Source organism: Pungitius pungitius, chromosome 16 (assembly GCF_949316345.1).
Source record: "Pungitius pungitius chromosome 16, fPunPun2.1, whole genome shotgun sequence".
Classification (NCBI taxonomy): domain Eukaryota; kingdom Metazoa; phylum Chordata; class Actinopteri; order Perciformes; family Gasterosteidae; genus Pungitius; species Pungitius pungitius.
The window spans coordinates 16,533,786-16,552,142 of NC_084915.1; the positions used below are offsets into that span (position 1 = coordinate 16,533,786).

Sequence of the window (18,357 nt, forward strand, 5' to 3'; positions counted from 1 at the left end):
TGCACATTTATGAGCATTTAAATGCTATAATGCAGCTCTGACTGACATTCACAGATCAGAGGAAGCTGGTAAATATCCCGGCTTTGTTATTTCTTTCTTACGGCAGAAGATGAGCCAGAGGAACAAGGCAGAAAGGAATAAGTACGTCGAGAAGAAGAGTGAATGGACTTCAACGTGGAATGCAGGAATGAGTGGGTTCAATGAGACGTTTAAACATGAGAACCACGTGTCACTATAGCTGTGTCTAAGCTCGGGATGAGCAACAACTTGAAGCGTACATCAGGAACGGAAAAGAAGTCCAAAGTCCAGCAACACAAGCGGATTTTGGCACGTGGCCTTCAACAGAGTCCCATTTTAACAGCGTATAAAAAGGGTCGTCCTCCAGGCTGATGTGTGTGGATGTGTGATGACTAATGTAATAAAAGCTATCGTTGATTTATATTCAATTGAAATCAATATAGTATGGACTTTCCTGTGGTTACTGGATTATTAAGTAGCAATATAGAGACAAAATTATTTCTGCACGTGTGTTGGATGGAATTCTCCAAATGAGACGTGACGTGTAAAAAAGCAAGACTGAAAGACAGCAAAAGGCTTATTTTAAGTGACTGAAAAGTGTGTTTATTCAACCACAATCTAACACCACGTCCACCAAGACCAATTTAATCTCATATGCTCAATCCCACAGACCCAAAGCATCTTTCTCCATGTTCTAGAAACCTGAGCACGCTGCATCAGCGGCCTCGGCGTCACTATGTTAATGTTGTGTGTGAGGTCACGGCGGCGTGATGGACCTCCTGGGGGGCGGGGAGGGAGCAACATGACCTAAACCACCCCGCCTCGCACCACAGCCTGCATGACTGATGAAACACGGGAGCGGCGAGCCAGGCAGCGTGGAGTCTGCTGTGAGACGCTTGGCAGCGTGAGGACGGGTGTCACTGGTGCATCGAGTGTAACAGCCGGGGGGCCCTTTTTTTTATATTTTTTATTCTGTTATTTCGTCTTTCCTCGTGCTAGACGGGCCCGTGTCACGGAAATGGGTTATTTCCATCCTGGAGAGAAGCCCGGTTCCCTTGAGGAGGCTTTTCGGAGGGAGTGTAAGCGACAAAACAGCGACGCAACCTTTGCACAGGATGCTTTAAAAAAATGTTGTGCAATTATATTCACAGCAAATAAATCTGATCTTGTTCATTGTTTTTTTTTTTTTCAATTTTAAATGACAAGAAGGAAGCAAGAGAAACAAAAAGACTGCATCAGAGTCAATCAAGGTTAAGTAGTGACAGTTATTATTTGCAGTGGAATGCTCTGGAGTAGTTGTATCCGTGACATAATGAATGCATTCTGCTCTATTATAAGACAAGTACAAATGGAGATAAGAAAAGCACATCCTTCACTTTGAGAGATGACAGCGGTTATTCAGAGAATAAATATCACAATTGAGACGGAGTGGAGCAATGCCCTTCTCATCTCGGTAAAATTAGGAGTTTTCCAAATAGCTTTCAATTCAGACTGCACATGTATGAGATCAGGACTATTTCAAGTTGTGTGAGTTGACAGCTTGAGTCCATAACGATGAATTCACTAATTTACCCAACTATCAGGGTCATTGAAAGACGTGGGTTCCTGGAACGACCATGAAGACAAAGTTGTTTTTTCTGCTTCACCTTTGTTGCTTGCATCAGGAATTCAGTAAATGTGCAAACTAAGATCTACAGTAAAACCTTGCCATGTAACAAAAGTGAATGAGTTGAAGAAATCAAGAAAGGTTTGTTTACAATTTGAAATCCAATTTCATTCAAACAATTGGGAGCTCATGACCAATTGATTTGGACGGGACGGAGACCTTTGTGGTCCGGCACAGGGGAGCCAGAAACGTACAATAGCATTGATTGGATCATTAATCATCTGTTTGGATCGAGTCTGAATCCTTATATACACTGCGCCGGCTGATATAATGTCAAAGTAGGTAAGAAGCAGAAAGAGACAAAAGGAGAATGAAACATCCAGTGGTGCAGCGGAACGAGAACAACGGACAAAAGGGACGGAAAAATGAGACAAAAGAGCGTCTTTGTTCTGGCGTCACTGCGCTGGAATAAGAATCAGTCCTTTGAGTCCTTCACTAAGCAACTCGCGTCCAAACTGAGTCTCCAACTGATTCTCATTCGCACTGAGGTACAGATGTCAAAACATTTTGACGAGGATCTCACAAATAACTGATCCTTAAGCAATGAGATGAAGAAGGGGGGTCATCTCAAGTCTTTAGACAGTCGCTTTGATTTGATTCACTTGAACTAGATTTTCAGCTTTCTGGATTCTTCAGATACAACTCTGCAACAAATATAAATGAGACAAAAACATCAATAATCTGAATTATTAAAACTCGGTGGTTGCAAGGGCAGCAGTTCAAATTAGGATTACTTTTGATGCCGTTATTCTATTGTTCAACCTATTTCCTTACTGGAGCATGAAGGGCTTGTACATATGTGTTTTCTATATTCCTATTTTACATGTAATCCACATCAAAGTATTTAGAAAGACTCTGATGGTTTCCCGGTATGTGACAGTTTTTGTAAACCCATTAATTTATTGACCCCGAAAAGGACGGCTCCCCGGACAGCTGTTTGCTGCTCGGCGAGTTAGCTTGTTAGCGTGTAAGCTACTTGGCGTGTTAGCTTGTTAGCGAGTTAGCTTGTTAGCGTGTTAGCTTGTTGGCGTGTTAGCTACTTGGCGTGTTAGCTTGTTGTGGCTGCTAGTGTTTTCTGACCTTTTCTGATTTTCTAAACCAGACACAGCTCCTCTCTTGGGCGTCTCTGGTCTCTCGTTGTTCCTCCTGAATCGCTCTTTTCCGTGTTTTCATGGAGCAACAGAGTTACTTCATGCCGTTCTGCAGGTAATTGTTGTCATAAAGTTGTAACCGTGACTCCATGTCAACACAACGATGTGTGCGATAGAGTTATTTTGCTTCAACGTTTAGAAGATTAAAAATCCATTCTAAAAAAACATCATATATTTACTTGGAGTTTCCATCAAACACAATTTGTAAGAAAATAAGATGCTTCAAAATGATTCCGTCACCCGTCAGCCTCGTGCTCACTCAGCCAGAACCATGCAGCTCGCTCAGATGAAGAAGACGAGTGCTTTCATCCATTTCAATGACTAAGGTCAGCTGGAAACACTGGTTAAATTGAGTATAAGTGGGTTTAACTACCCGCCAGTCCTCGCTCTCTCCATCATGTCAGCTTGACTGTCAGTTCCACTTTGCTTTCATCATTCCGTAATGGGGACATATTGCTGATTTATTGAATCCCTGCATTGTCCGCTGGTCGCGGCTACATCGACTCTGAAAGGGGTTTTATTTGAACCTCTATTCACCCACTGATGGGGGACTCCTAATGTGAACTTTTCTTTTACTTCATACGAGTCTCCAAATGGAATGGAAATTGAAAAACAGTTTTTTTTTTTTTAAAAAGGGTTGGCTCGTGTCACTGTTTCGGAAAGTAGTACTGGCACGGTCCGAGGTCACAGATGGTTCACTGCGAGCCATGAATATGCTGACATGAATATACAGAATGAGGCGGTACACCCAGAGGAACGAGGTCAGCAGCGCGGACCACACAATCATTTGTTTAGTGTGGCGAATGCATCGCACCCGGAAAACAATACGCTGTCAGCTAGTCTGAAAACAACATCCTCATCAAGGCCCAGAGAGGCACAGTGACAAGTTTATGCAAGAAGTGAACCTGGAGGACAACCAGAGGCAGAGCAGGAGGACTCAGCGTAACAATCAGGTACCCGAGCCACGTGTCACTTATTCACACTGAGAACATCTGGACGGCTGCAGCATGAAGTAACACTGTCATTGACCTAAACTCACCGTCTCGGCCCACAGCCTGACCCTGCCTTCCAGGAATCACATTTAGAAACCAATAATACAGAAGCTGCAGGTAGCAGGTGGAGGTGAGTGGTGGGGCTGCGATGGGCCACACTGCAGCCACGAATGAATTAATCATGATTAGGTTCATGCAACAGAAGCTATTTTTGCAAATCTCTGAAAAAAAAAGATAATAATGATGATGATGAAAATCCTTTGTGTCACTTGATAAAATTAGATCATTATTAATTAGAGCGCATATTGTATGGCTAACGCATGTCATTCATTCACATAATATATTTTGTCTGGTGTTATTCACCTGCTTTGGGACTGATGATTATAATCAGCCAGCTGACTATATGCGAAGCATCAACGTCACACCTATTTAATTCCACGTGTAATAGATACATTCATATTCTCAACAATTCTCACATAAGATCATCACACTGTGTTGTCTGTGTTGTTATCTGGTACCTTTTCACTAATCCCCCAAAACATTGAGACATGCCCAACATTAACCACCCTTTTCCCCTGTTAGACTCCACGTCTCTTCTGAGTCTTTAAAGTCCCTCTGGCTTTCTAATCATTTTAATAAAGATATTATAATTACTAAAACATTACACGCATGGGAGCTTCAAAAGATAATTTCCTCTTTACCTTCGCAATCCTGTGTTGTTCTCTTTCTTCTGGATCTTAATGCACAGCAGAGTGCAATAAAGCACATTAGGATGATACAAATCGCTGTTTTGCACGTCGCGCTCTTTGATGTTACAAAATCAAAAGGAAAGAATGAGAGAGAGAGAGAGAGAAGAAAGCACAGCCTTGTGGGTTGTAGGAGGAACTAACAGATGCATGGGAGGTAACGAGTAGCCCATGAACAAGCGTCCTGAACCCGAGACCCAGTCACATGTGGGGCTGCCGTTTTCAAAAAAGACACCCAGATGAAATCCGTGTGATCATGATGAGGTACGGTTGGGAAGGGAGGGGAGTGAGGCAGCTGTGTGTAAGCAGTGCTTCACTGTCTCCTCTCCTGTTCTTCATAGGACCCCCCTCTGTGATGCAGAGGATGAAGGAGAGAGAGCAAAAGCAGCAGACCTAATGGTTCGGAAATCAAATATACAGCTACGGGGTGGGAGAGGCCTAAAAATGAATGAATTCATTGCAGGGGTCCCTTCATGCCTTCATGTGTGTGTGCGTCAGTTAATGAAGTTTTACCAGAACCGTTTACAGCCACAGCGAATCTCCAAGAAGTGTCGCGGCATGTGTGCGCTCTCACGAGGTTTCGTCTACCTGGTGTAGGTGCTGTGTGTGTGTGTGTGTGTGTGTGTGTGTGTGTGTGTGTGTGTGAGAAAAGGACAAAATGAAGAGCACAATCTCTAAAAAATATGATAGAAGCATGCAAGGTAAAGAGAGGGATCCGAGAGGAGCAAAGAAGACGCATGTGTGATTATTCTAAGAGTATTATACAAATATTGTCATTGTCTATGAATACTACATGCATTATTAATGACATGCTCGGCACCCTCTTTCTCACGAGATGTTTAATACGAGATGATTCCCTCCAGCAGATGGGGAGGAGGCACAGAGAGAAGTGCAGAAGCATGGAGACAAAGAGAGAGAACAGTCATATGAAGAGGAAATCCATCCTTTCTGCAGGGATCCGAGCGCTCTTTTAGCGCATTCACTTTGCTACCTCACACTCACACGCGTGCTTCTGCAGCGACGACACGCCAAGTGCCGGAAAAATACAGAGGAGAAAATGCCACCGATTCCCTTTGCACTCAAAAGGAATGAGTGCCTGGGAACTGTTGTAACCGAGCCGGAGCAGGTGCTCGCAGACTCACATCTTTCACCCGCAGGAGATCCTATTTTTACTGTTCCAATGATATCAAAGTCAATAACACCCACAGTAAATGTGCCTCGCTATCTTATTCCTTGAACTGAATGACTTTGAACATTGTTGTGACAATGGTGCACAATGAAGCGGAACGTAATTTGCAACAGACCAATATTGTGCGTAAGGGGGCGATACGCGACCATTTAAAAGCACACAGCAGAGAGATTGCATGTCGAATCATCGCTTACTTAAACTTACTTAAACATCAGATCCAGGGCCTTAAATACCGGATGATTAATGCCCTGTGTTTACATAGAGATATCATTTGGAAAGCCTCATTTTCAAACCACTGGAAGAATCCCCGAACATTCAACTACAGTGTTGCGTCTTTGACTTCCTCGAAGGATCACAGTGAATCAAACACCTGGAAGATAAAATAAGTGTCCAGGATAAGAACTCAGTGCCGCTCAAAACTCTTTGATAACTTTCAAGAGAAGGTTATTTACTGGCAGCTGGAGGCAAACGACTACAACGGCACCAGATCGAAAGGACCCCCAGGTCATGATTAGATGTTACCGATCGGACCAGTGCTTTGATGACGAGGAACTGCAGTTAAGTGCTCTTCAAAAATAGAGAAAAAGAGGACGAGGGAGGAAAGAAGGACAGACATGAATAACAGCAGAGAGGACACACCGACAAGAAAAGAGAAAGAAAACTGCAGCCGGGGATGTTTTATGTCGCCATGACGACGCCAGCTTCCCTTACAATGAGGAAATGAGAGCTTTATGAAGAGGTTTCCATCAAAGCAGGTTGGATTATTTAAAAATATATATAAATAAGGCAGAAGGAATTCTAAATGTCCCCTTGATTTTTGTGTCGATTGTGGCATTTGTCCGGGGGAAGGATTTCAAAATCTTCAGCCAAAAGTACCCCGCATGGATCAGATTTTTAGCATTTGACAACATTACGAGTAACAATAATAATTGTTTCCTTTCTTCACGTTCAGCTTGATCCGCTGTGTTATTTTGTTTCTTCGCTTGCTGTAGAATATTTTGTCACATTCACGGAATCAGCTGTTCAACAGTTACAATGGCCCGGATACATCAGATGAATCCAAGCAGGGCTTTCTGTACTTATCATAACGACAGAGCCATTGTTTTGGTTCTTGAGCGCTGTTGAATCAATGCAATGAGGCAGTTAATAAGTAAGACTGTTATTAATCTGACTTGTAAGGGGCCGTGGCCATTTCATCTGCGGAAATCGAATAGTAATTGCTCTATTAATATTCTGTCGACGGATTACATCAAGCAGTGTTTTATTGTAATTGCATTATAATCACAAAAAAAGTAGAGCACAGCAGATTTTTAATTTACAGCGATGTCTTTCCTGAGGTTGCAAAATGAAGAGTGACAGTCTGACTGCAGACGGAGGCCGTCCTCGTTCCAAAGAGTGATTTGATTGGATCACGGGTATTACTTTTATGACTTTCTGAAACACAAGGTGAATATTTAATGCCCTCCACTGCACATCATGCTTTACTATTCTCTTTCCACCTATGTTTGGAAGATACAATTTAAAGTTCTCACTCAAGATACTTTTTACTTCGGTACGTTTCTTCTTTATTTATGATGATCCAGCCGTGTGAACGATGTAATGCTGATCTTCCAGAAACACTCTACAGATTGGTGGGATGGAAAGGAACGACTGGCTACTTTGTATTTAAATACTGTTGCCTGATGCACCGCTTCCTGGAATGATTCGGACCGGTGACGTGCATCAAGGCGCCACTGATGTGTGTGTGCGCGCTTACACTGACAGCAGTGATGTACGGGTCAGGGAAACATGACAGGCGCCATTGTGTTTCAGGAAATTTGTCTGATAAAAGCCAAAAGGTGAGTGAACAGCAGCAGCTTGGTAACACTTTATCTATGAGCTGTATCGCCCTCCCTCCCTCGGTTGGGTCTTTGTATTTACAAAGTTTTTCATAGCATTTGGAGTTCAACTCATAACGCTTCACAGCACAGCCATTCGCATTGGAGAGAGTTTAAATTATAGGGACATGCATACATCATATTGGCTGTATCCTAAAATAATACGTTGTTTAATAGAAATATTATTCAGTCTAATCATTTGTATACCAGCAGATGTTCCAGAAGGAGGAGGTACGAGCATCATACCCGCCATTATGGAACCTGAACCACACACACACACACACAGGCCCGCGTTTTAAATGCAGGCGCCTGATTTATGGGGTAATCTAGTTGGGGAAGGGAGAGCTTCTCATACAAAGAGGCAGAAAGGCCGGCGCTGACCTTTGGTGTCCTGCTCGGCATGCCGGCGCACTGAGCAGTACTAGAAAGAGGACACGACGGAATTAGAATGGACCGAGCAGGTGAATGACAAATGTGGACCCATTTAATTCACTACCTGGTAAGAATGGTGATGCTGGTGGGGGGGCGGGGGGGCGTCTTTATACAAAGAGTGACTTTAATTGTCCTGTTTTTGTTAAACTTGTTAATGTAACACTCGTGGTGAAATGCCATTATGAGATTCTATTCACACACTGACGCTTCCGAGGTGGCGGATGATCGGGACATCTACTTGGTATGACGAGTACATCCTCGTCTGGAGGGAAAAGTGTAACGGCCTGACATGTGTACTCAGCGTCATAGTGAGCTTATCAATGGCTGAAGGCTGGACTGTTGATCAAGCGTTGATCAAGGAATAATGCTAATTGCTAATCCAGTATGCAGAAAGGTGAGGGGGTTCACAAATGGTTTCTATCAACTGACTTGAAATTCCTGCCAGAAATAAATGCAGAAATAAATGCTGGGGAGCTGGTCTCATCCAGTAGGGGGTTCCTAGCAGAAGGTATCCCTGTTGTGTCTTTCACAGCTGTGTGTGTGTGTGTGTGTGTGTGTGTGTGTGTGTGTGTGTGTGTGTGTGTGTGTGTGTGTGTGTCTGAACAACAACCCTCTCTCTCTGTACGAGCCATTCCGGACTGTTCTGCAGATCTCTGCCCCTTCTTCTCACCTGTGCCAATAACCTGTCAGAACATTTTGGGTTTGTGTGCTGGTGTTAAACCGTGTGCACACTGCCAACGGTGCCGGTTTATTTGACCTGTCTTTTACTTTACCAGATGGACACCAATCTCTGTTCCAAACCCTGTTGCGAACAACCTGAACTCTGACATTCGCAAGTTCCAAACTGCAAACTTTATGAATATCAAACCCTCATATCCTGCAGTAGTCTTTTTCTGTGTTAGTGCGTTAAATTCTGCCAATGGCCAATAAAGCTGACTCATGACTGCTGGTTAACAATAACTGTAGGCAGCAGTACAGTACATATTAGTATGTATATTATAATTTTATCATGATGCGTTTATATGCAGCATTGTAAATTGAGTCTGGAAACTGGAATATATACGCTATAATAAAGATAAATACAATCAAAGCCAATGTTTTCAGGGATGTATTAACCAGCTGGTTGATAAATCGGGCCCAGATAATCAAAATTATAATGGAATAAATGATAGTAGGTAGTATACTGGATTTCAGATAGGATCATGCGCTGCAGCCCTATAGCTGACTCATCTGGTGAACCCACCTTTTCATCAATTCAGTTTCAAACACGTATTATTTGCAAGCACACGTACAGATTACACAACTCTAACCCTTGCAGTGTTGAGGGTGCTAATTCATTGTTAATGTCAGGGTTAAAATGTTTTTCTTGGTCGTCTCTGGACGGCAGGAACACTTCATGGATCTCAATGCACGGGACAAAGAGACTTTGTTGCTACGGTCCCCATCGTCTGTAGGAAGAGCGGCCGCCTGATCGATGAGCTGCTTCAAACGGAGCAATGAAACAATTACTCGGCTCTTCCATCTCTGTCAGGAGTTTGTTCAAAGAGTTCAATGTTCAGACAGAGAAGGGCCCATAACGCAAAGCAGTGATCATCTGAATAACACCAGTGTGCATCCATGTGTGTGCATTTCTATCCTCTCTGTGCGTTCAACTTGATTTGGGGGGGGGGGAAAGGAATTTTTAGTTTAGAGAATTGATTGCTGGCCATGAAAGAAAACGAGCTATTCAAGAACTCTGGTGACACGGGATTAGTTAAATTTAAGTGCCAATGTCGTGTGAGAAAGTCTGCCGGTCCAAATGTTCCCCACAGCGGACCAGTGAAGGGAGTTTGGCTTCCTGTAATGGTGTCCATGTCTGCTGGACGCGGACAGTGGACGGACAGCTGAGAGTTTGAGGCCATCGCGGAAGAAGAGGAGAAGATAAAACCACGTACTCCTACTAGAGAGATGTTAGTCTCTTCTCCTCCTGATTCATAAGTGGAAATATTCAGCAATCTAAAATTAGAAAATTGTCGGTTTCATTACGTCTTGATTTTCTAGATGCAGACCAGACAGAAATATTTTGTATTCTTCACATCTTTTTAATTCATCTAAAAACATGATTTATACAAAGCCTTAAATATTTGCACAGTGTAGGGATTTTAAAATCAGTGAAAACACATTGTGTTGGATGTTTCTGCACCAGAAGATGGGTGAAGCCTCTTAAAACTGCACTGAGCTGATCAGACTCGTAGTAAAGTGGCCTCAATGACCATGTCTACAGTGGATTGGCTTGTTATTTTATTCAAACAATGTCACTGTGAGCCCATATTTTTTCCACGATCCTGCATAATTAATTAGAAGGCAGTTTTGCTGTTGCCGGGGTGGTGTTTAGTGTTAATTATGAATTACTGTCAGGCGCAGCATCGTTAATACAAAACGAATGAAAAAACGGAGGTGATTAGTGAATATGAGGGAAAGGAAAGGGGAGGCTGTGTGGGAGAAAGAGACAAACAGAGAGGAGGTTTGACCTTAACCCACCCAAGGACCGCAAGTGCAGAACATGTGTTGTTGTTGACCCAAATTAGCAAAAAGCTGGCGATCAGTCTAAATCATTTTTTCAGTCCACATTGAAAAAAACTCAGCCGAGGCCATTTAGAATAAAGCATTTGGATTTACTCATATCTAATGGGATGAATGGTGAGCATTACTTTCTGATGACGGCACTGCTAATTGGTGCCATCATTTCAGATTACAAATGAATACTGACAACAATACTGCCAACTTGAACATTTTTCAGTTGGAAAGTTATTTTTACCATGTTTGAAAATCGCAAACAACCTAGAAAAAGTCCTCTTTTAGCATTCTGCCTAAAATTCTAAATAAAAAAGGCTTATGTTTATAGTGTGATGACGGATAAACAGGATAATGAGGTCCTAACTGAGAAGGATTGTCTGGCTTTACATAATTTACCAATGGTACAAGTTTATTATCTGCATGAAAATATTCTAACCAACCTGTGTAATTATGGAAACTCACTGAGGCAGTAATAAGCCAATGAACGGCACATTTTTGGCACAAGTTACAGAAGCAAATGTTTCGATTCATTTTTTGACCCAATATTTTTTTACATTTTTTTTCACCAAGGCATTTTTGGACGTAACATATTTTAACATTTTTTTTTATCTACTTTTTTTTTCTTTTAATTTTTGTTTCAACCTAACCAATTTTTAATTTTTTCTATGACTTTTTTTTCAATCTGAGACCTAATATAATATTTTATGAACAAAAAATAAAACTGTGTGGCTGGATAAAAACACCAGAATAGTAAAAGGGAAAAGTCACTGACTGCGAAGCAGAAGTGTGCAGCTGAGTCACTTCAGCTTGAGAGCAAAGAGATCAGAGCTGGTGCTGAAAAGATTAATTAGTAGCAGAACTTCACATCAGAACGTAACTTACGTATAAGCTTCGTTAAGCTTTAATTGGAAAGCACCTCACTCCCCATCTCATAAGTAACCGAGACGAACACACACTTTCATTGAGCCAGCCACCTCTGCAGAAATCTCTCCCTCCGAATGGGTGTGTAAAGATGCCGGAATGAAAGTTGGGAACTTCAAACTTCAACATAATAGCTTGGCTGCTGTAATGAATTGTAGAGCAATCTAATAGTCAGTAAGTGCATACATCGGATTCCTGAAATAGCTGCTAAGTGGTGCAATTTATTCTGTCCTGTCACATTCAATTCACCACTTTTCACGTTTTGCTGTTCTATTCATTCTCTCTGTGTTGGTAATTGCCTCTTTACTGACAGTGCAAATGTGTAAGTTAAAGACAGAAGAGACACCTGTACTCACAAAGAGTCGTTTTTCAGTAAAATATTACATTTCAGTCATTGTACATCCGGCTTTTTAAAGTCGATGTCTGTTTTCTCCAAAAGGGAATCTGACAAATGTTTGACGGCAAATATTCAGCTCGTCATCCTTCACCGTGGAGGATGGAAAAATGTAGGAAACACTCAAAGGTAAAGAGGCGCCTCAGAACACAAGACACATTGAAGTCCCAGGTTGACTTTAAAGGACGTCTGCCATGCAAAGTGACGGAATTACATCGAAGCGTCGTGGTGGTGCAAGATGGCCTCAATTCAAAACGCATGAACTCAAACTTAATTCAACCCTTTACTATTTATTTTTATGAACTGAACCAGAACCAGAACCTGGCAACATGGCTGCAGGAGTGAAAAGAATTTAGTTTGGATTTTAGGCCTCAGTAACGCTTTGTTACGTAGAGCTATTGGACAAATGCTACTCACGTAATGGAAGTTCGGCTTTAAGGCTATGAAATGGTTTCATGCAGTCCTGTTGTACAATAGCCATATAAATTGAAATGCACTCATATGTGGTGTATTGAATAAAAGCATTCCCCCCATTGAAATGTTCTTCATGTAGATTTCAGAGTTAATTGTAAAAGTAGACACCTAAAAATGAAAAAAGTTATTAACTCTACTTCGTAATTGAATGAATAATAAATAATACACATTCTGAAGGATGCATATTTCAAATGCTGTGAAAGATTAACTTAAGGTAATGAGTCTTATCAAATATCTGAACAACACAAGGTTCCACTTTTGCTGTTAATGCCATCCTCAAGGTTGGCTAAATGTTAAGATATGGAAATTATATTAAGAGACAGAAACTTGGAACAAAAACCCTGATTAACAATCTTTGCAAATAAATGCAAATTCCTCCCCTCTGGAAGAAGACCAACCACCGCGCCTCGGCCACTGCCCCCCACCAAACAGCAAACAGGCCAAGGGAAGAGCATGGGGAACCTGCAGGGCTCCTCCTCAGACACAACGTCACTCTCAGAACATAATGCAGGAAAACGATAACAAGCTTGACCGCGGAATTGAGCAGTGGAACAATGACGGGGATTCGGACTTTCACGTCGGTTGACAGAGCATCTAAACTCAAGCGTGTGTGTGTTGGCTCGTTGGCAAAAATGAGGCGAAGTCACGTCATGAATGCAGCCACAGAGGCATCGATGCACTTGGGAAGGATTCAGAGAAATGTGCATAATTGATTTACCCGACGACTATGGCTTTACAACGTAGACGTGACTGATTCCGCGCGACCTCAAACTCTGTTGTCTATCGCTGTGAGGACGGATGAGCCTCTAGGGTTGAGGGACTAGAATTTGGGGGAAGTGGTGTAGACCGCAGATAGCCTGGCAAAGACCTCCTTATGCACGCAAGATGTGATTGTTTAACCAGTTTGCAATCTCATTTGGAAGCACTCAGAAGCTAGTTTATAATAATGGTAGGGAAACACTGCACTCTATACTATGTGGGTTGAAATGAATACATAATAATATTATATTAATATTATTACGGATTTGGAAACATGTTATGGTTTGATTATTTACAAAATATACAATTAATATGCTAATATGCTCAAAGCCATCAGCAGTGAGACAATGTGCTTTATTAAAATTTGTCAGAAAAGAAATTAAACTTTGTTTTTTTGAACAGTTGGTGAGTCTCTGGTCTGACACGAGACTCATCAACAGAATAAAACGAATAGCTAACCACTTGGTCACAGTTTAGTAATCCTGCTTTACATGCAGAAAAAAAGGGCACAAAACAACAGAAAGTGTGTCCCGACACGTGGTATACTCTTATTTTTGTGACGTGTTTCCTGCATTTAGTAAAACCATGTGTGTACTCCCTAAGTATGATGGAAAAGTGATGAATGATGCATTGGACATGAGACACGTTTACACACGAGTTTCATCTGCAGTGACCCAATTCTAAAAGGTGGGAAGGTGGGCTTGGTGGGAAGCTAGAAGGCCATTCGCCTGTGTGAGAGTGTGTGTGTGTGTGTGTGTGTGTGTGTGTTGAGCACAGGGTGCGGGAGGTAGTGGTCCAACACCACAAGCAGCATTCAAAACATCTGTCCAAGGATAAACCTCTGTCACCTCCTGCTGTGCAGTTAATAAAGTCAAACTGTGACCAAATTAGATTTACCTCCCCTTTCCTTTGCGGAACGGCCTGATTCAAAGCCGCCTCGCCGTGCTACAGAGTCCCACGGAAATGAAGATAATGTTCCACATGATAGTTGGAAGAAGAAAAGACTTCACTGAGGAGCAGAAACGGCTAAATGAGACGGACAAAGCAAAGGGACAAAGGGAAGGGACAAAGGAGGATCTAATCGGCAGCAATCTTTGGAATTGCCGCGTGTGGTTGGGCAGCTTTCAAAGGATCATACAATGCAAGTCTTTGTTTACCACTACATCACTGAAGGAAAGGTAAAAACGTGAAGAGATAGCGAGGGAGTAGTAATAAGAAAAATGAGAGTAAAGGAGGGGAAAAATGGGAGGGCAACATTGAGGGTTCAGAAAAAAAAGGACAGCGAAGGAGTGAGACGCGGCGGAGCGAGGCGGGTCTTTATTTACACGGCAGGATTTATAGCGCCCTGCGTACGCTGTGTGGCACGGGGGGGGGCGTCGCCTCCCAGCCACGCGGGAAGCAACATCATTTCAAGCTCGAGTGCCCGCTGCGCCGCCAAGTGTCCTGCCAAAAAAAAAAAAAAAAACTCACGGCCGCGGAATACCAACAAAATCCACTGACCTTTTCCCCGACAACTGCTGTGTTCATCTGAGTCACAGCACAGGGAGGCCTCTCTCTCTCTCGTTACACAGGAGCCTCTGTGTCCCCCCGCTGACTCTAAGCGCTCAAGGCCGACATGACTCCTCCATCACAGCCGAGCACGTTGCCGGCGGAAAGGGCACTTCCCATGATATGCCACCGACCTCTGAGGAAGAAAATTGGGTTTTTTTAAGAGCATTCTCCTTGAAAGGATGCACATGTCGAAGAGACGAATTGGGAGATGAAAAAAAAGAGGCTGCACGGCTTCAGTTGTGTGGTTTCCATTAAGGTTTCAAAACTGTGACACTTAACCTGTATTTAAGATGTAGACAGTAGTACAAGGGGGACAGTAGTAATGTCCCCCATCGGGTTACCTACAGTGCTTTTTCAAAACAAACTTCGTGCTGTATTGAAGAGGACTTCAAGGCTAGCGGTAGAGTTACCGTAGAGCGAAGAGTTCCTGTTTTCACCACTACAATTGTGATAGTGCCCCAATGAATTGTGGTTCTTTTCTATTCAGTGTGTTACAGTCAGCCATCTAGTTAGCCAGCATGCACAACACCTGGGCCATTAATGTTATACCTGCTTTCACACAAAAAAGGCCACGGTAAAAATGTCATATGAACTGAACCGACCACATGGACAGCAGCCTCCACTAATGCCGTTAGTTGCTGTTAGAGAGGTGTATGAACGTGATTTGGCAAAGCTCAAGCTTGATGGATGCACATATTTGTACGTGGCTCCATAATCATAGTCAATAACATTTCATTCAACATGTTGCCCTGCTTACTTCCCTTTATCCTCCAGCCTCATCTTTCTTTTATCCGAACTGCAAACTGCAAAGAAAGTGCTTCAATATCATGCAACCTCCGGCACACAAGATGCTTTTAAATTATAATAGTTCTTTCTTCTTTCAAATTGCATTCAAAATGTCTGCTGAAAGACGGATTTCTATGTAAACCATAGTTGATGTAAAACCTGACGTAAAACCTGAAATGTTCACGGTTAAATAGCCTCTAAGGCGGGGGTGCCCACACTTTTCACGCTAGCCAAGTCATGGCAATATACCCCCCTCCCCTCCGAGAACCGGCCGGCTGACGTGACTGAATCTTTTAAAAGGTCTTTTTAAAAGATTCAGTCTTTCATCACCAGCATAGCTGGATGGATCAAGACTTCGGCTAACATCAGCTGGAACATCTTAGAAATACATTAATACAGCACTCGCAGGGCTGTTTCTGCTGTCAAAGGAAGTTCATTAGTAATGCAATGCTATCAACACAGCCAGCTATCTCCTGTGATTCAGTGACATGAACAGAGACACTGCTATCAGCTTTCATGCTAGGTGCAAAGTGTTCCTGTTAATCTGTCAGTTCAAATAGTATACATCAATTTGGAACAACTCGCGATATGGTGAAATTTAACAAAATGTTAATCTTATCTTTCTGACAAAGCAATGAAAATGTCGAATTGTTACTTCAACTAATGCTGTGTCAAAAAATACTACAAAAGAAAATACTACATGACACTCTTGGCTACATAACACACACACACACACACACACACACAGAGACACACACACAGAGCCTTCTGGATGGACATGAAGCCCATTTAGGAGCCAAGTAGTCCCAGGCTGCTCCTCCCCCCCCCCCCGTGTCCAGATCAATATCTACAAATAATTAGGCAACAACAAAACACTTTCAGAGTTTTGATGATTCGTCAAATTGGAACAAAATTCATTACTGACCGTTTTTCTTGGTTTCTAAAATATATCCGCTGTGTTTAACTCATTGCTAAAGCTCTGGCTTTTACATGACATCTCATTTAGGGGATGCTTTTATCCAAAGCGACTTACAATAAGTTTGGTATGCATAAATAATCCGTTTTTTATGTTTCCGATACGATATGATCGGACACATCCATTAACTGATCCATTGTATTGACATTTCTGACAGTGTAGAGTTGCAGTATCAATTTGTAATGGCATTGGATTTACTTTGCCACTACGGCCCAATCAAAATCAACGCGCTAAAACCTCCAGACAGAAAATAACGCGCAAACATCCTGAAGGACGGCCACAGAGAGACAGCCCTGGAGACGCGTGCGGGGTTTGCACAATAACGGCCTCCCAGAGCTCTAACATAATATCAGCACCTGTCTGACCGCAGGACCAGTTTGACCGCCGCCCAATAAAACGCCAACGCCTCTTTATAAGCATCCTCACTCAGCATCCACACCGCCGGCACCAAGGGCATCCGTCCCCGCACAGTGGTTCAAAGTTGTCTGAAAGTTATGCTCAGAGAGAGTGGGAGGGAGAGGGGGGTGGGGGGGGGGAGAATGCGGAGATTGGGGAAAGGAGAAGTTAAAAGGCCGTGATGAGAGCATTAAACGCCTCACCACCAACCCGGCTGCATCCACCCGGGCGTGCACACACTCTGCAGCCGGGTGCAGAGACCCTGGGGACCCCCTGGTTCAAGGGTTGCCGGTTCAAGCGGTAAGCCAGAGGGGATCTGGGTGCACGGTGGGGGGGGGGGGGGGGGGGGGGAGAAGTCACCGAGATGAATGCTAACACCCACGGGTGAGCGGGCGAAGCTCTAACTAAACACTCCACGTTGTCCTTTAAAACGGATGATTATTCCGCCCGCCGCTCCTCGCTGACGTCGGAGACGGCCCATCTAATAGAGACAAACAATCGTTGCTTGCTCAATTTTGGACCCATAATTCATGCAAATGCGCCGGGGGAACGTCCCTTTGTCCAATTCTTTCCATCCAATCCAGCTTTTGCTCTCTTGTAGTTCCCCCGAAAATTGACATTGCGCTTGACTTTGCTTGCTTTACCCCGCCCTCTCCATTGTGTTTTCGTGAATTACATCTTGTTAAATAATTTATTTTATTTATTTTTTTGTTTGCTGGCTGACTTGTTCATTTGTACAGGAGTACAAGGGGGGGTAGGCGCAGAATTGATAAGCAGCTCTGAGTGGAATTCTTGATAGAAATTAGACAGAAATAGGGGCTCTGCTGATGGAGAAAGTGGTAGATTAAGTGGTTGTGGGTGGGGGTGTGGGAACGAGGTTTGGTGTGTGGTACTACGTGAGCGGAGACAGCGGATTGCAAAAAATAAATCCACACTCAGTTTCTTGTCGACTGCAAGGAAAGTTGCATGCTCCAAAAAACTCCAAATCCTAATGCACAATAGAGTTTTTTTAGACGTGCAAAACCCAGAATTTAAATACAAGTGAACACCAGAATGCTGAATGTGACAAGGGAATAATTCAGTCTGCTCAGGGCATGTTGAAACTCTTTGAAAGTTTCTAATAAAAGGAACACAGCGGTCCGGTTCCCTCCCTCAGCCGCCACTTTCCAAGAACCTGTTCACGCATACTCAAGTGAAATGGCCACAGCGTGGGAGGCCAGGGAAGGAGCAGGTAGAAAATGAAAGTAAACGGGCATGGAAGGAGTCTAGATGGTAGGAAAAAAAAGTGAGAATGAGAAGAGAAGAATGAAAAATGCTAAGTAAAAAAGGGGAAAAGAAGTGTACAGAAAGAAACCAAAGAAGGAGGCCGAGGAAAAGATGTCCGAGTGGGTTTGAAAAAGGTGGTGAATGAAAAGAAAAGGGATCTCAGAACGTGAGAGAAGTGAAAAAACAAGACTGAGTGAAGGGGGGGGG

The 18,357-nt window shown here is 43.0% G+C and overlaps 1 protein-coding gene across 2 annotated transcripts in view; it reads right to left on the reverse strand.

Annotated features, from left to right (window-relative positions):
* Positions 1 to 18,357, reverse strand: part of sgcd (sarcoglycan, delta (dystrophin-associated glycoprotein)) — a 133,030-nt gene that overhangs the window by 85,274 nt on the left and 29,399 nt on the right. The window contains exon 2 of one of the 2 annotated variants that reach the window (XM_037466917.2): positions 14,676 to 14,859. The exons of the other annotated variant lie outside the window; for it this stretch is intronic. Within the exon in view, the coding sequence (XP_037322814.1) occupies positions 14,676 to 14,702 (27 nt within the window). The 5' untranslated portion in view covers positions 14,703 to 14,859. The remainder of the gene's footprint in view (positions 1 to 14,675; positions 14,860 to 18,357) is intronic. 2 annotated transcript variants of the gene reach the window in all.